The sequence below is a fragment of the Lepidochelys kempii genome, chromosome 26 (genome assembly GCF_965140265.1).
Source record: "Lepidochelys kempii isolate rLepKem1 chromosome 26, rLepKem1.hap2, whole genome shotgun sequence".
NCBI lineage: Eukaryota > Metazoa > Chordata > Testudines > Cheloniidae > Lepidochelys > Lepidochelys kempii.
The window spans coordinates 14,911,330-14,924,128 of NC_133281.1; the positions used below are offsets into that span (position 1 = coordinate 14,911,330).

Consider the following 12,799-nt stretch of genomic DNA (forward strand, 5'->3'; position numbering starts at 1 on the left):
GACCCGCAGCCCCGGCTGTCCCTGCGGCTCCCCATCCCCACACCCTCCTTGCCGGTGCCCCTCGCTCCCGACCCGCAGCCCCGGCTGTCCCTGCGGCTCCCCATCCCCACACCCTCCTTGCCGGTGCCCCTCGCTCCCGACCCGCAGCCCCGGCTGTCCCTGCGGCTCCCCATCCCCACACCCTCCTTGCCGGTGCCCCTCGCTCCCGACCCGCAGCCCCGGCTGTCCCTGCGGCTCCCCATCCCCACACCCTCCTTGCCGGTGCCCCTCGCTCCCGACCCGCAGCCCCGGCTGTCCCTGCGGCTCCCCATCCCCACACCCTCCTTGCCGGTGCCCCTCGCTCCCGACCCGCAGCCCCGGCTGTCCCTGCGGCTCCCCATCCCCACACCCTCCTTGCCGGTGCCCCTCGCTCCCGACCCGCAGCCCCGGCTGTCCCTGCGGCTCCCCATCCCCACACCCTCCTTGCCGGTGCCCCTCGCTCCCGACCCGCAGCCCCGGCTGTCCCTGCGGCTCCCCATCCCCACACCCTCCTTGCCGGTGCCCCTCGCTCCCGACCCGCAGCCCCGGCTGTCCCTGCGGCTCCCCATCCCCACACCCTCCTTGCCGGTGCCCCTCGCTCCCGACCCGCAGCCCCGGCTGTCCCTGCGGCTCCCCATCCCCACACCCTCCTTGCCGGTGCCCCTCGCTCCCGACCCGCAGCCCCGGCTGTCCCTGCGGCTCCCCATCCCCACACCCTCCTTGCCGGTGCCCCTCGCTCCCGACCCGCAGCCCCGGCTGTCCCTGCGGCTCCCCATCCCCACACCCTCCTTGCCGGTGCCCCTCGCTCCCGTCCCGCAGCCCCGGCTGTCCCTGCGGCTCCCCATCCCCACACCCTCCTTGCCGGTGCCCCTCGCTCCCGACCCGCAGCCCCGGCTGTCCCAGCCCTGGTCTGCCCAAACGCATGGCTCTGCCGGTGTCCCCAGTGCTGACCCCCGGTAGCATTGAAGGTAAGTCTCTCTACGTAGCTCAGTGGGTCTCCAGTGGGTTGATGCTGGCAGGTGCGGGAATCGCTGGCTGCTGAGTATCAATATGGATCTTGATTCCTTTCTCTGAGACTTGTCTTGCTCTGAGGGTGTTGAATCGGGACTTTAGCTGAGCGCTCTGGGGCCCAGCCAATGTGCTCTTGGGTCTGTCATTAGCTGGCTGCTTCTGCTCCCGGTGCCTGGCGGGCAGGCAGTGGTGGAGATGCTATCAAGGGCCCTGAGCCAACAACCACCTGCATAAGAGCAAGCCCCCAAGGTCTGTGCTGGTTGTCGACAGCCGGCAGTTCCTGGGACTGCACTGGTAGAGAGACTGGGACATCCCAGCCCCTGGCCAGATGCTGCCCGAGGGAGGTGGGGGTTTGGGGGAAGGGGTGGCGTGGGAGTGGGGCCCAGGGCAGAGCGGGGGCTCAAGCACCCCCCAGGAACACCAGAAGTCGGTGCCTATGGGAGCAGGATGTCTCTGGATTTCTCCCAAGCTCCAGCCGCTCTGGGCCCCTCCTGAGCAGAGCCGGCCCGTCTAGCACAGAGCTAGAAAGGGGGAAAGGCAGGAGCCCCTGACCTGAGAGGCCTGACCCAGGAGCGGTGGAGGGAGGATTCTGCCTTGTTCCAACCCCCCCAGCTCCTTCCAACCCCCAGGTCCTGCACATGGCCCTTCCCATCGGCTCTGCACGCCCCACCATGCATGGGCTAGCTGGGAAGGGAATGGAGGACAGGCATGTGTGATGGGGTAGTCTGCCCCTTAGGGGCAGTGCCGCCTACTGGTCAGTCCACCCCACCCCGGCACGGCTCTTTCAGAGCCGAAAGGCCTGATTATGGACACAAGGACCTGGGCGATGTGGGGAGATGGGAAGTAGGGCGGGAACCTGGTACTGTTTCTTTAAGGGCCTGGGCCCAGGAGTCTGGCTGAGTGGGCGGGGCCAGGCTTCCCTCTCTCCCAGCCAATGGGGGGTGAGCTGGGAGAAGGGGCCGGTATAAATGCTGCCTCCCCGGGCAGGGCAGAGGTTTGCAGTGGCTGGGGGTGCAAGGAGGCTCTGGCAGGGTCTGCATTAGCCGGGGGCCGACTCCAGCCAGAGCCGCCTGCCAAGCCCCGGGAGCCTGAGGACTGAGTGGGGCCAGCACCAGCTGGGGGGTGACAAGTGCTTGAGCCCCCCAGCTTTGGGGGCAGGGCTGGGGCTCCTGCCGTACGGAGATTCGGAGACGCAGCGAGACCCCGGAGGGCCCTGGCCACAGGGCTGAGGGGGCCGGCGTCAGAGGCAGCCTGGGAGCCAGAACCCTTCTGTTTTGCTGGGACGCTTTGTTCTGGGGCTCGGAGTCTGAGCTTTGTCATAAACCCACTTCCGATGCTGTCATGGCTATTGACAGTGACAGGGCCAGGTCGCGGGCAGCAAACAAACTTCACAGAAGCCTTGACCTGTCTGTGACTGTGGCTAAAAATGGGGGGGGGGAATGACTCAAGCCCACGGGGAGGGGAGAGAGCCCCAGCCCGTTGTGTGGGGAGAGGGGTCCAGCACCTGGCACCGTTGTGACTGACAGCTCCAGGGGACCCCCAGCAGCGGCTCCGAGCTCTGAGGTGTCTGTCACCCAGAAGCTCCACGGCATTCCCCCCGCTGCCCGGGAGCTCCACGTCCTCCGTCCCGCGTCGCACGGTGGGGCAGGGCGGGTGCAGCGGGGCAGGGTGGGGCAGGGCGAGTGCAGCGAGGCAGGGCAGGTGCCATGTCGCACAGCGAGGTAGGGTGGGGCAGGGCGGGTGCAGCGGGGCACGGCGGGGCAGGGCGGGTGCAATGTCGCACAGTGAGGCAGGGCGGGGCAGGGCGGGTGCAATGTCGCACAGTGAGGCAGGGCGAGGCAGGGCGGGTGCCGTGTCGCACAGCGGGGCAGGGCGGGTGCAGCAAGGCAGGGCGGGTGCCATGTCGCACAATGAGGCAGGGTGGGGCAGGGCGGGTGCAGCAAGGCAGGGTGGGTGCCGTGTCACACAGCGGGGCAGGGCGGGTGCAGCGAGGCAGGGCGGGGCAGGGCGGGTGCCATGTCGCACAATGAGGCAGGGTGGGGCAGGGCGGGTGCAGCAAGGCAGGGTGGGTGCCGTGTCACACAGCGGGGCAGGGCGGGTGCAGTGAGGCAGGGTGGGGCAGGGCGGGTGCAGCGAGGCAGGGCGGGGCAGGGCGGGTGCCGTGTCGCACAGCGGGGCAGGGTGATGTGGGACCCGCATGCCCTCCATTCACACGCCAGCCTCGGGCTCCTGGTTGCAGGTGGCTGGATGGCCTGGAGGAGGAGAGGCAGAGAACCGATGTGCACTACAGGTCCCTGGGAGGAGAGGGCAACTTCAACTGGAGGTTCATCTTCCCCTTCGAGTTCCTGCCCATGGAGCAGGTCTGCGTCCTGCCCAGGAAGGTGGGTGCTGCTCGCCTTGGGCATCCGCTTCCCTGCGCCAGCACGGCCTGCTCTGCCCTGCTATGGCCCCACACCCATCGCTGCTGCTCCGAGGGGCAGGTAGGGCCCAGGCTGTGTTTCAGGCGGGCCAGTCCCCCTAGCAGTTTGAACCCGATGCCTGTAGTGCCCCTGGCCGGAGTCCCAGTGTGCTCCGCTGCCTGCCTGGGGCACGGGCTCCTGCCCTAAATCTGCCCCTCTGCGGCCAACTTTCTCCAGCCTGTCTCCTGCTCCGGGTCTGTCCTCGCCCATCCTGGCCGGAACTGTGACCCCGCTGACCGTCTTTGGGGCTGGGCTGCTGGGCAGAGCGCTGGCCATGCCGGGGGAAAGGGATTGTCGGTGCTGCCACCTTGTGTGTGGGGAGGGCATCGCAGCAGCTGGCCCTACCCTGACTGCCAGCATCATGCAGCCTGACCTGCCACCTCCCATAACGACCTTCCCTGGGAGCCCCAGCCCCTGCATTAGGCTGGAAGGCTGCAGATGTCCACTAATGTGGGGGGGGGTTTCCACTTGCAAGGCCACCTCTGAGCAGCACGCTGAGCCTCCGCTGGGGCATTAACCCTTCAAAGGCTGCAGGCCTATAAACAGCCATTCATTTGGCTGGCAACTTGGTAAGTGCCCCAGCAGCCTGGCGCTTCCTCCCACGCTGCATCCCCTTGGCAGGCCGAGTGCCGGGGCTGCCCTTTCCCCACCCAGCTGGGTCACCCGGCCCCCAGCTGGTACGTGCTGGCCACAGACTCTCCGCAGCTGCCCTGCCCGCAGCCTGGGGGGACCCACTCAGCTCGCGCCCACTCTGCTCACAGGAGTATCTCTGGAGCCTGGATGAGACCGTGCTGAAGGTGCCCCCCAAGCTCATCCTCCAGGTGTGGGACAACGACAAGTTCTCGGCTGACGATTTTCTCGGTGAGGCGTTTACCCTGCAGCGTGTTACGTTTGCCCTTCCCACAGGTTGCCGTAGGGCCGTCCCCTCCTCACTAACGATCGTGTACGTTTCTGTCCCCAAGAGCAGCCCAGATGCTGCAGGGCCAGGGAAAGGCAGCCACTTCTGGGGCGCAAAACCGTGCCCCGGTCCCTGCACAAAGCGGGAAGAGCAGCCCTGTTGGGGGGGGGCTCTGAATGGATCCCCTGCTGTGAGGCGCAGCACCCTGGGATCGGCCCCATCCCTCTAGGGCAGGCAGGGCCTCTGTCGGGTCCGCTCTGGGCGCGCCCTTGGGCGGCGTGAAGGGCTCCATCGCCCTGTCCCCGGGCTGTTCCCTGCAGCTTTCTTGTGCTGCTTGCAGGAGTTCTGGAAATCAAACTGCTCAGCATGCCGTGCCCAGCCAGGCGCCCCCGGGACTGCACCCTGAAAATGCTGCAGGACGAGAGCAACTCCCCGGCCCGAGCCCGCCGCCCCAGGAGAACCTCCCTCTTCAAGCAAAGGCTTGCCCGAGGCTGGTGGCCATGCGTGGTGCAGGAGGAGGGCAGGCAGCGGCTGTCGGTATGAGCCAGCTGGGGGCCAGCCGCAAGGACACGGGGGCCCAGAGCGGGAGGCAGGGGTTGGGCAGAGGTGAAAGTAAGTCGAGTGACTTCCCGGTACTCTGGGGCCAGCTCTGGCCCCCAGAAGGCGGGGCCTAGGGCAGAAGGGGCAGAGTTGAGGGGGGTCAGAGCCAGCCCCAGCCCACCCTGTAAGGTAAGTTGTGACGAAGTGGGCCTGTTCTTAATGTTTCCTCCGAATATTGTGGGGGTGCCTCAGTTTCCCCTATGCAGTTCTTAAGTCTCTAGGTGGTGGGGTAAGGGTGTATGATCATTGCAGAGCCCTAGAGGGCAGGTGTGTGCAGGGGTCTGGACACAGAGAATGGCCAACACCCTGTTTCCTGGCAACTGATGGCCTGGGCCCTTCCCCCCCTGCAAGGTGAGAGCTGAAGGGTTGGAGAACAAAGGAATCAGGTGACCTCCTGGCCCGGGAAAGGAACAAAGCCCAGAGGAGGAGGGGCTGGAGGGAGTTTCAGTTTGGGGCTGGCTGGGACATGGAGTGAAGTGCAGACGTGATTGTCTGGCTCACTGCCCCCCAAAATGGACCCAGCTGAGGGGTCCCGTTCTCTGCACCTGCAAGCTCTGTTTTAGACCATGTTCCTGTCGTCTAATAAACCTTCTGTGTTACTGGGTGGCTGAGAGTCACGTCTGACTGCGGAGTTGGGGTGCAGGACCCTCTGGCTTCCCCAGGAGCCCCACCTGAGTGGACTCGCTGGGGGGAAGCGCACGGAGGGGCAGAGGAGGCTGAATGCTCCGAGGTCAGACCCAGGAAGGTGGAAGCTGTGTGAGCTGTGAGTCCTGAAGACAGGCTGCTCACAGAAAGGCGACTACCCCAGAGTCCTGACTGGCTTCATGGGGAGCAGTTCCAGAGCATCGCCCAGGGACTCCGTGACAACTGGTGGCAGCGGTGGGATGTACTGCACCCCGTGGATGGCGCTTCCTGCAGTAAGTGACTGGGGAGCAGTAACACGAAGGGGGATTGCCGAGGACCAGGCCTGCTGAAGGCTCAGAGAGGAGCGGTTTCGGGGGGCGGTTAACCCCTGCGAGTGTGTGACCAGCGAGAAGGACTGTGCAGTAATGGGGTCCCCCTGGGGACTGCAGTGAGCAGTCTCAGGGGCGGAGGAGCCTGCAGCTTGGCCCGGGGAGAGAGAAGGACTTTTGCAGTAACAGGGTTCCCCTGGGGATTGCAGTGAGCAGTCCAAGGGGCGGAGGAGTCTGCAGCTCGACCCTGGCAAAGAGGTGGTGACCTCGAGAAGGGCTGGCACACTAGGGGTTCTCCCTGGAAACCGTGGGGAGCTGAGAACACACGGGCCTGTGAGTCCACAACAACTTGGGAGGAGCGGAGTGATGGTCTGTCCCCGTCTCCTTAAGAAGGACATTGTAACCCTGTGCAAAAAGAGAGGGTTGAGCGTTGGAAAGTTCACCAAAGCACAGTTAATCGTGCAGCTGGAGGAGGATGACCGCTCTAAGGGACAGATTCCTGACCCCAACTGGGGCTATAGCAGGATCTGGGAGCAGCTGGAGTGGGAGCCAGGCATCGCCAAGACTCCTGTCCCCGACCAGATGGGGGTCTTCACGATCGGGTTCCCCATCGGGGGATCAAGACGGACGGGATTGGAGCTGAGTCCGGGAGAGCAAGAGGACTGTGAGAGACAGCGAGAGCCCGAGAAAGAGCTGCAGAAGCAGCAGCAGGATGAACTGGCGGTGGGGAGCGGAGAGGCCTAGGGGACCTCCCCGGGGTGAGTGGGGATAGACCCCGGGGGGCCAGTTCCACAGGGAACCTCGAGACTAAATTGCTGCCCCTGGTTGAGGAGGGGGGGATGTGGATGCCCACCTCACTGCCTTTGAGCAGGCTGGAGATTTGAACCAAGGGGACTCTGCGGAAAAGCCCCGGTGTCTAGCTCCCTTGCTGGGTCCCAAGGCCACAGACTCCATCAGCCAGATGGGTGGGGAGGTGGACACGCTCCCACTCCTGACCCCAACCTATATGTCTGTGTGGAGTTTCCTTGGGCCAGGCCCCTCAGACCCCCAGTGGGAGCGGAAGGGGATGGTCAATGGGGAGACATTCCTGGGGTGGCGAGATCCTGGGACAGAGAGAACTGGTGTCAGACCCTGGGTGGTGCAGCCTCAGATGCTGAGGGGCTGTGTGAGCTGTGTGAGGGTCCCAGGGACGAAACCCCTCGCCTTCCCTATGGTCCAGATCCCTGGGCAGACCCAGGAGGAGTGGGGCTGGCTGGTCGTTGGGGTGCCCCAGGACACCAGCTGCGAGACCCTGTTATGGGGTGACTGTGTCTCTTTGGGACAGGATCCAGGCCCTGTTCCTGTAACTGCCAAGGGTTTGAATTTGAATCCAGGGAACCAATCGGCGGAGAGGGAAATGGTCAGTGAAAATGCAGATGACCTGGCTGGCAGCAGGGAGGAGCCGCTAGGCTCAGGCTACCTGCCTGCCTGTAACCAGACCCCTGGGGCTGGGTGGGACAGAGAGATGCTCCCTGCCCCCTTGCACACAAGAGTGGGGACTCTCCCTGGCTCTGATGCATTGAGGAAAGCAGTGGCCTGCCCCACTGGGACAGCCAGGGCAGCGCTGAGCACAGTGGGAGCTGAGACCCCAGCAGAGTGGGGGGAGACACAGGCAGGGCAGGGGATCTGTGGGGAGTGGCAAGGTGCTTGGTAAGGAAAGTTTGGATGAGCCTAGGCAGCCTTGTGATCTGATGGCTGTGTCCAGTCAGCAGGGTGGGAAGGCGAGGAGAGCGGAAGATGAGAGTCCCTGGACCTTACCTGTTAGCTGGGTGGAGAATTGGGACAGTGAAGGAAATGGGTCTCTGTCTGTCAGGGGTATTGACTTGCCTATGGAGGGAGCTACCCTGATCTCCAAGCAGTTGTCTGTGACCAGCCTTGTGTGCTGGGACAAAGGGAAAGAGATCCCAACCTGGGTGTCTGGTAAAGGAGAAAGTGTGTCCGGCTCTTCTTGGTCTGTGGAGCTAACAGAACGGGCCTTTCAGCCTGTGATGGTTGAGGGTCGTGCAGTTGTCTCAGAGCTGGTTCTGGATTCAGCTAAAGCCCAGGAAGGGAAGGGTCCTAAGTTTCTGTCTGCTCGGGAGAATGGCCCTGTAACTAGGTCGCATCCAGTTAGGGTCTATGTAAAATCCCCGAGACCAGACAATTCTGGTGCTTGTATTTTGCCTGTTGCTAGTGTGTTGTTGGAAAGGGTGGAGCAACTCTGTCTAATCAGGGTGAGATCCTAGCCAGGGCACAAGGAGAGCATGAGTGTGTGTGATTGTGTTACCTACTGAGGGTGTGGAAACCTGTAGCAAGGAGGAAAAGATTCCTGAACTTGTGTCAGAGTAGCAGCCGTGTTAGTCTGTATTCGCAAAAAGAAAAGGAGTACTAGTGGCACCTTAGAGACTAACCAATTTATTTGAGCATGAGCTTTCGTGAGCTACAGCTCACTTCATCAGATGTTTACCGTGGAAACTGCAGCAGACTTTATATACACTCAGAAATCATGAAACAATACCTCCTCCCACCCCACTGTCCTGCTGGTAATAGCTTATCTAAAGTGATCAACAGGTGGGCCATTTCCAGCACAAATCCAGGTTTTCTCACCCTCCACCCCCCCACACAAATTCACTCTCCTGCTGGTGCTAGCCCATCCAAAGTGACAACTCTTTACATAATCAAGTCGGGCTATTTCCTGCATAGATCAAGGTTTTCTCACATCCCCCCCACCCCCATACACACACAAACTCACTCTCCTGCTGGTAATAGCTCATCTAAACTGACCATTCTCCAGGTTTAAATCCAAGTTAAACCAGAACATCTGGGGGGGGGGGGTAGGAAAAAGCAAGAGGAAACAGGCTACCTTGCATAATGACTTAGCCACTCCCAGTCTCTATTTAAGCCTAAATTAATAGTATCCAATTTGCAAATGAATTCCAATTCAGCAGTTTCTCGCTGGAGTCTGGATTTGAAGTTTTTTTGTTTTAAGATAGCGACCTTCATGTCTGTGATTGCGTGACCAGAGAGATTGAAGTGTTCTCCGACTGGTTTATGAATGTTATAATTCTTGACATCTGATTTGTGTCCATTTATTCTTTTACGTAGAGACTGTCCAGTTTGACCAATGTACATGGCAGAGGGGCATTGCTGGCACATGATGGCATAGATCACATTGGTGGATGTGCAGGTGAACGAGCCTCTGATAGTGTGGCTGATGTTATTAGGCCCTGTGATGGTGTCCCCTGAATAGATATGCCCGTTGCCAATTGTGCCCACATATCTATTCAGGGGACACCATCACAGGGCCTAATCACATCAGCCACACTATCAGAGGCTCGTTCACCTGCACATCCACCAATGTGATCTATGCCATCATGTGCCAGCAATGCCCCTCTGCCATGTACATTGGTCAAACTGGACAGTCTCTACGTAAAAGAATAAATGGACACAAATCAGATGTCAAGAATTACAACATTCATAAACCAGTCGGAGAACACTTCAATCTCTCTGGTCACGCAATCACAGACATGAAGGTCGCTATCTTAAAACAAAAAAACTTCAAATCCAGACTCCAGCGAGAAACTGCTGAATTGGAATTCATTTGCAAATTGGATACTATTAATTTAGGCTTAAATAGAGACTGGGAGTGGCTAAGTCATTATGCAAGGTAGCCTGTTTCCTCTTGCTTTTTCCTACCCCCCCCCCAGATGTTCTGGTTTAACTTGGATTTAAACCTGGAGAATGGTCAGTTTAGATGAGCTATTACCAGCAGGAGAGTGAGTTTGTGTGTGTATGGGGGTGGGGGGGATGTGAGAAAACCTTGATCTATGCAGGAAATAGCCCGACTTGATTATGTAAAGAGTTGTCACTTTGGATGGGCTAGCACCAGCAGGAGAGTGAATTTGTGTGGGGGGGTGGAGGGTGAGAAAACCTGGATTTGTGCTGGAAATGCCCCACCTGTTGATCACTTTAGATAAGCTATTACCAGCAGGACAGTGGGGTGGGAGGAGGTATTGTTTCATGATTTCTGAGTGTATATAAAGTCTGCTGCAGTTTCCACGGTAAACATCTGATGAAGTGAGCTGTAGCTCACGAAAGCTCATGCTCAAATAAATTGGTTAGTCTCTAAGGTGCCACAAGTACTCCTTTTCTTCTGAACTTGTGTGTGGCAAAGGGAAGGAGAATGCTTCTAACCTTTTATCTAGGAAGTCTGTAAGTTTGCCTGAAAGGGGATTGTGTAGGAATCCGCCTGATGGGCCAGAGGTGATTCTGGATGTAAGGGAGACCCAGAAAGAGTCTGTTGTTGCTCAGGAAAGTGTTCCCCTAGAGCAAGCCTTAGGTGAAGAGGGTAAGGGCAGAATTTCTGTGAGGGGTGAATTGTTGCATAGAAAAGCCCTAGGGAAAGGAATCCTCATGGAGTCTTTGCAAGCAGTTTACTGCAACTGAAGGGTGTGAAAATGATTTAATCAAGAGAGTTTCAGTTCCTAACAGCCAGAAATTTTCTGTTGTGAATGGATCCACTGACTTTCCTGTTGAAAGATCCAGTGTGGAGAGCTTTGAGAAGGTCTCAGATGGAGTGAAAGCTGTTAAGAAAGGTACACCGTCCTATAACCAAGTGGCTGTGTTGGGCCAGCTTGTTGGGGAGACAAGGTTGTGGAGAAAGGGATGTCTCCATGCTAGTTCTGTAAGTGAACAGTATGTGGCCCAGGTCAAGATGGGGGCCCTTAACCAAGAGAGCCCGAATTGCAGCCCTCCAGACTGGAGCTCTGGGAGAAAACCCAATCCCAGTTTGACCCCCTGGGGTTTTGGGGTGGCCAAAGGGCATGGGCCGCATAAACCTTCCCATATGCGGCATGCGAGTGCTATCGACCACCCCCGACCTAAGGGAGGGCGTGAAACTGGAAGGGCCTGGTGTAACTCCTACCAAGGAATGGGAGAGACGCTGGGGCATCCATGGGAACATTGGTGGCTTCGAACTTCCCCAGGTCACCGGGTAAAGTGACCCCGCTCAGTTCGATCTCGAAGGGGGGAGAGATGTGACGAAGTGGGCCTGTTCTTAATGTTTCCTCCGAATATTGTGGGGGTGCCTCAGTTTCCCCTATGCAGTTCTTAAGTATCTAGGGGGTGGGGTAAGGGTGTATGATCATTGCAAAGCCCTAGAGGGCAGGTGTGTGCAGGGGTCTGGACACAGAGAATGGCCAACACCCTGTTTCCTGGCAACTGATGGCCTGGGCCCTTCCCCCCCTGCAAGGTGAGAGCTGAAGGGTTGGAGAACAAAGGAATCAGGTGACCTCCTGGCCCGGGAAAGGGACAAAGCCCAGAGGAGGGGGGGCTGGAGGGAGTTTCAGTTTGGGGCTGGCTGGGACATGGAGTGAAGTGCAGACGTGGTTGTCTGGCTCACTGCCCCCCAAAATGGACCCAGCTGAGGGGTCCCGTTCTCTGCACCTGCAAGCTCTGTTTTAGACCATGTTCCTGTCGTCTAATAAACCTTCTGTTTTACTGGCTGGCTGAGAGTCACGTCTGACTGCGGAGTTGGGGTGCAGGACCCTCTGGCTTCCCCAGGAGCCCCACCTGAGTGGACTCGCGGGGGGGAAGCGCACGGAGGGGCAGAGGATGCTGAATGCTCCGAGGTCAGACCCAGGAAGGTGGAAGCTGTGTGAGCTGTGAGTCCTGAAGACAGGCTGCTCACAGAAAGGCGACTGCCCCAGAGTCCTGACTGGCTTCATGGGGAGCAGTTCCAGAGCATCGCCCAGGGACTCCGTGACAAGTGCCCCCCCACCGGGGTAGCAGCAGCAGCTCAGGGGGCTATTTAAAGGGCCCGGGGCTCCCCTGCTTCTACTGCCCGGGCCCTTTAAATAGCCCCCGGAGCCCTGCAGCCGCTACCCCAGGGCTCCAGCAGCGGGGCTCTGGAGGCAATTTAAAGGACCTGCGGCTCCAGCCACTGCTGAGAGCCCCCGCCCCTTTAAATTGCCCCCTGGGGAAGCCGGGCTGCCCCAGTACGGTGCACCGGCTCTTACCGGTACGCTGTACCGGGGCGTACCGGCTTACTTTCACCTCTGGGGCTAGGGTGTCCCCGGGGGTCGGAGAACCAGAGGTTTGTGTGCGTGGTCAGGGGCACGATCCTCCTCCAGCTGCGGGCAGGTGCCGGGGAGCACCCAGCACCTCTGGCGAGGGGGGGGCACCTGCCTTTTGCCGCCATGGCCCAATGCCTGCCTCGCTTCTCCAGGGGAAGATCGAGATGACGCTGGAGATGCTGACGGCCAAGGAGGCGGAAGAGCGGCCGGCTGGGAAGGGACGGGAGGAGCCGAACATGAACCCCACCCTGCAGCCCCCCGTGTAAGTGGGGGGAGCCGGCTCGGCTGTGCGAGCGGGGGGTGGTGAGGCGGAGGCAAGAGGGGGGAGCGTTACAAGGGAAACCCCCCGAATCGATCCAGGAGGATCAATAACCGAGCACATGCCCAACCACTTACTGCTCCCAAACGCCCCGTTCCCAGGGCACTAACCGGCGCCAAGGCTCCCCTGCCTCCTGCTGCCCGGTCCAGCCACGGGGCAGCGAGCAGCCCTGCTCCCCCGCATCCCCATGCCCGTCCCTGCCGCGGGAGCCGGGGTGGATCAGCCCCTGGGCCACCAGGCCTGCGCCCAGGGGGCCCTGGGAAAGATCTGCCGCCGGGTGGTGTAAGACCAGAGCCGCGGCCTCCAGGCAGGTGGGGGAAGCCCCCAGTGGCTCCTGACCCCGCCAGAAGACTCCGGGGGTGGGGGAAGCCCCAGCCCCCTGCTCCGGCCCTGGGACTGGGGGAGTGCTCACTGCCACATGACGAAGGGGCAGGACGGCCGGTAGAAGG

The 12,799-nt window shown here is 60.5% G+C and overlaps 1 protein-coding gene across 1 annotated transcript in view; it reads left to right on the forward strand.

Annotated features, from left to right (window-relative positions):
* Positions 1 to 12,799, forward strand: part of FER1L5 (fer-1 like family member 5) — a 96,530-nt gene that overhangs the window by 81,944 nt on the left and 1,787 nt on the right. Inside the window, exons 47-50 of the mRNA XM_073324758.1 lie at positions 3,269 to 3,410; positions 4,250 to 4,349; positions 4,727 to 4,923; positions 12,184 to 12,293. Of these exons, the coding sequence (XP_073180859.1) occupies positions 3,269 to 3,410; positions 4,250 to 4,349; positions 4,727 to 4,923; positions 12,184 to 12,293 (549 nt within the window). The remainder of the gene's footprint in view (positions 1 to 3,268; positions 3,411 to 4,249; positions 4,350 to 4,726; positions 4,924 to 12,183; positions 12,294 to 12,799) is intronic.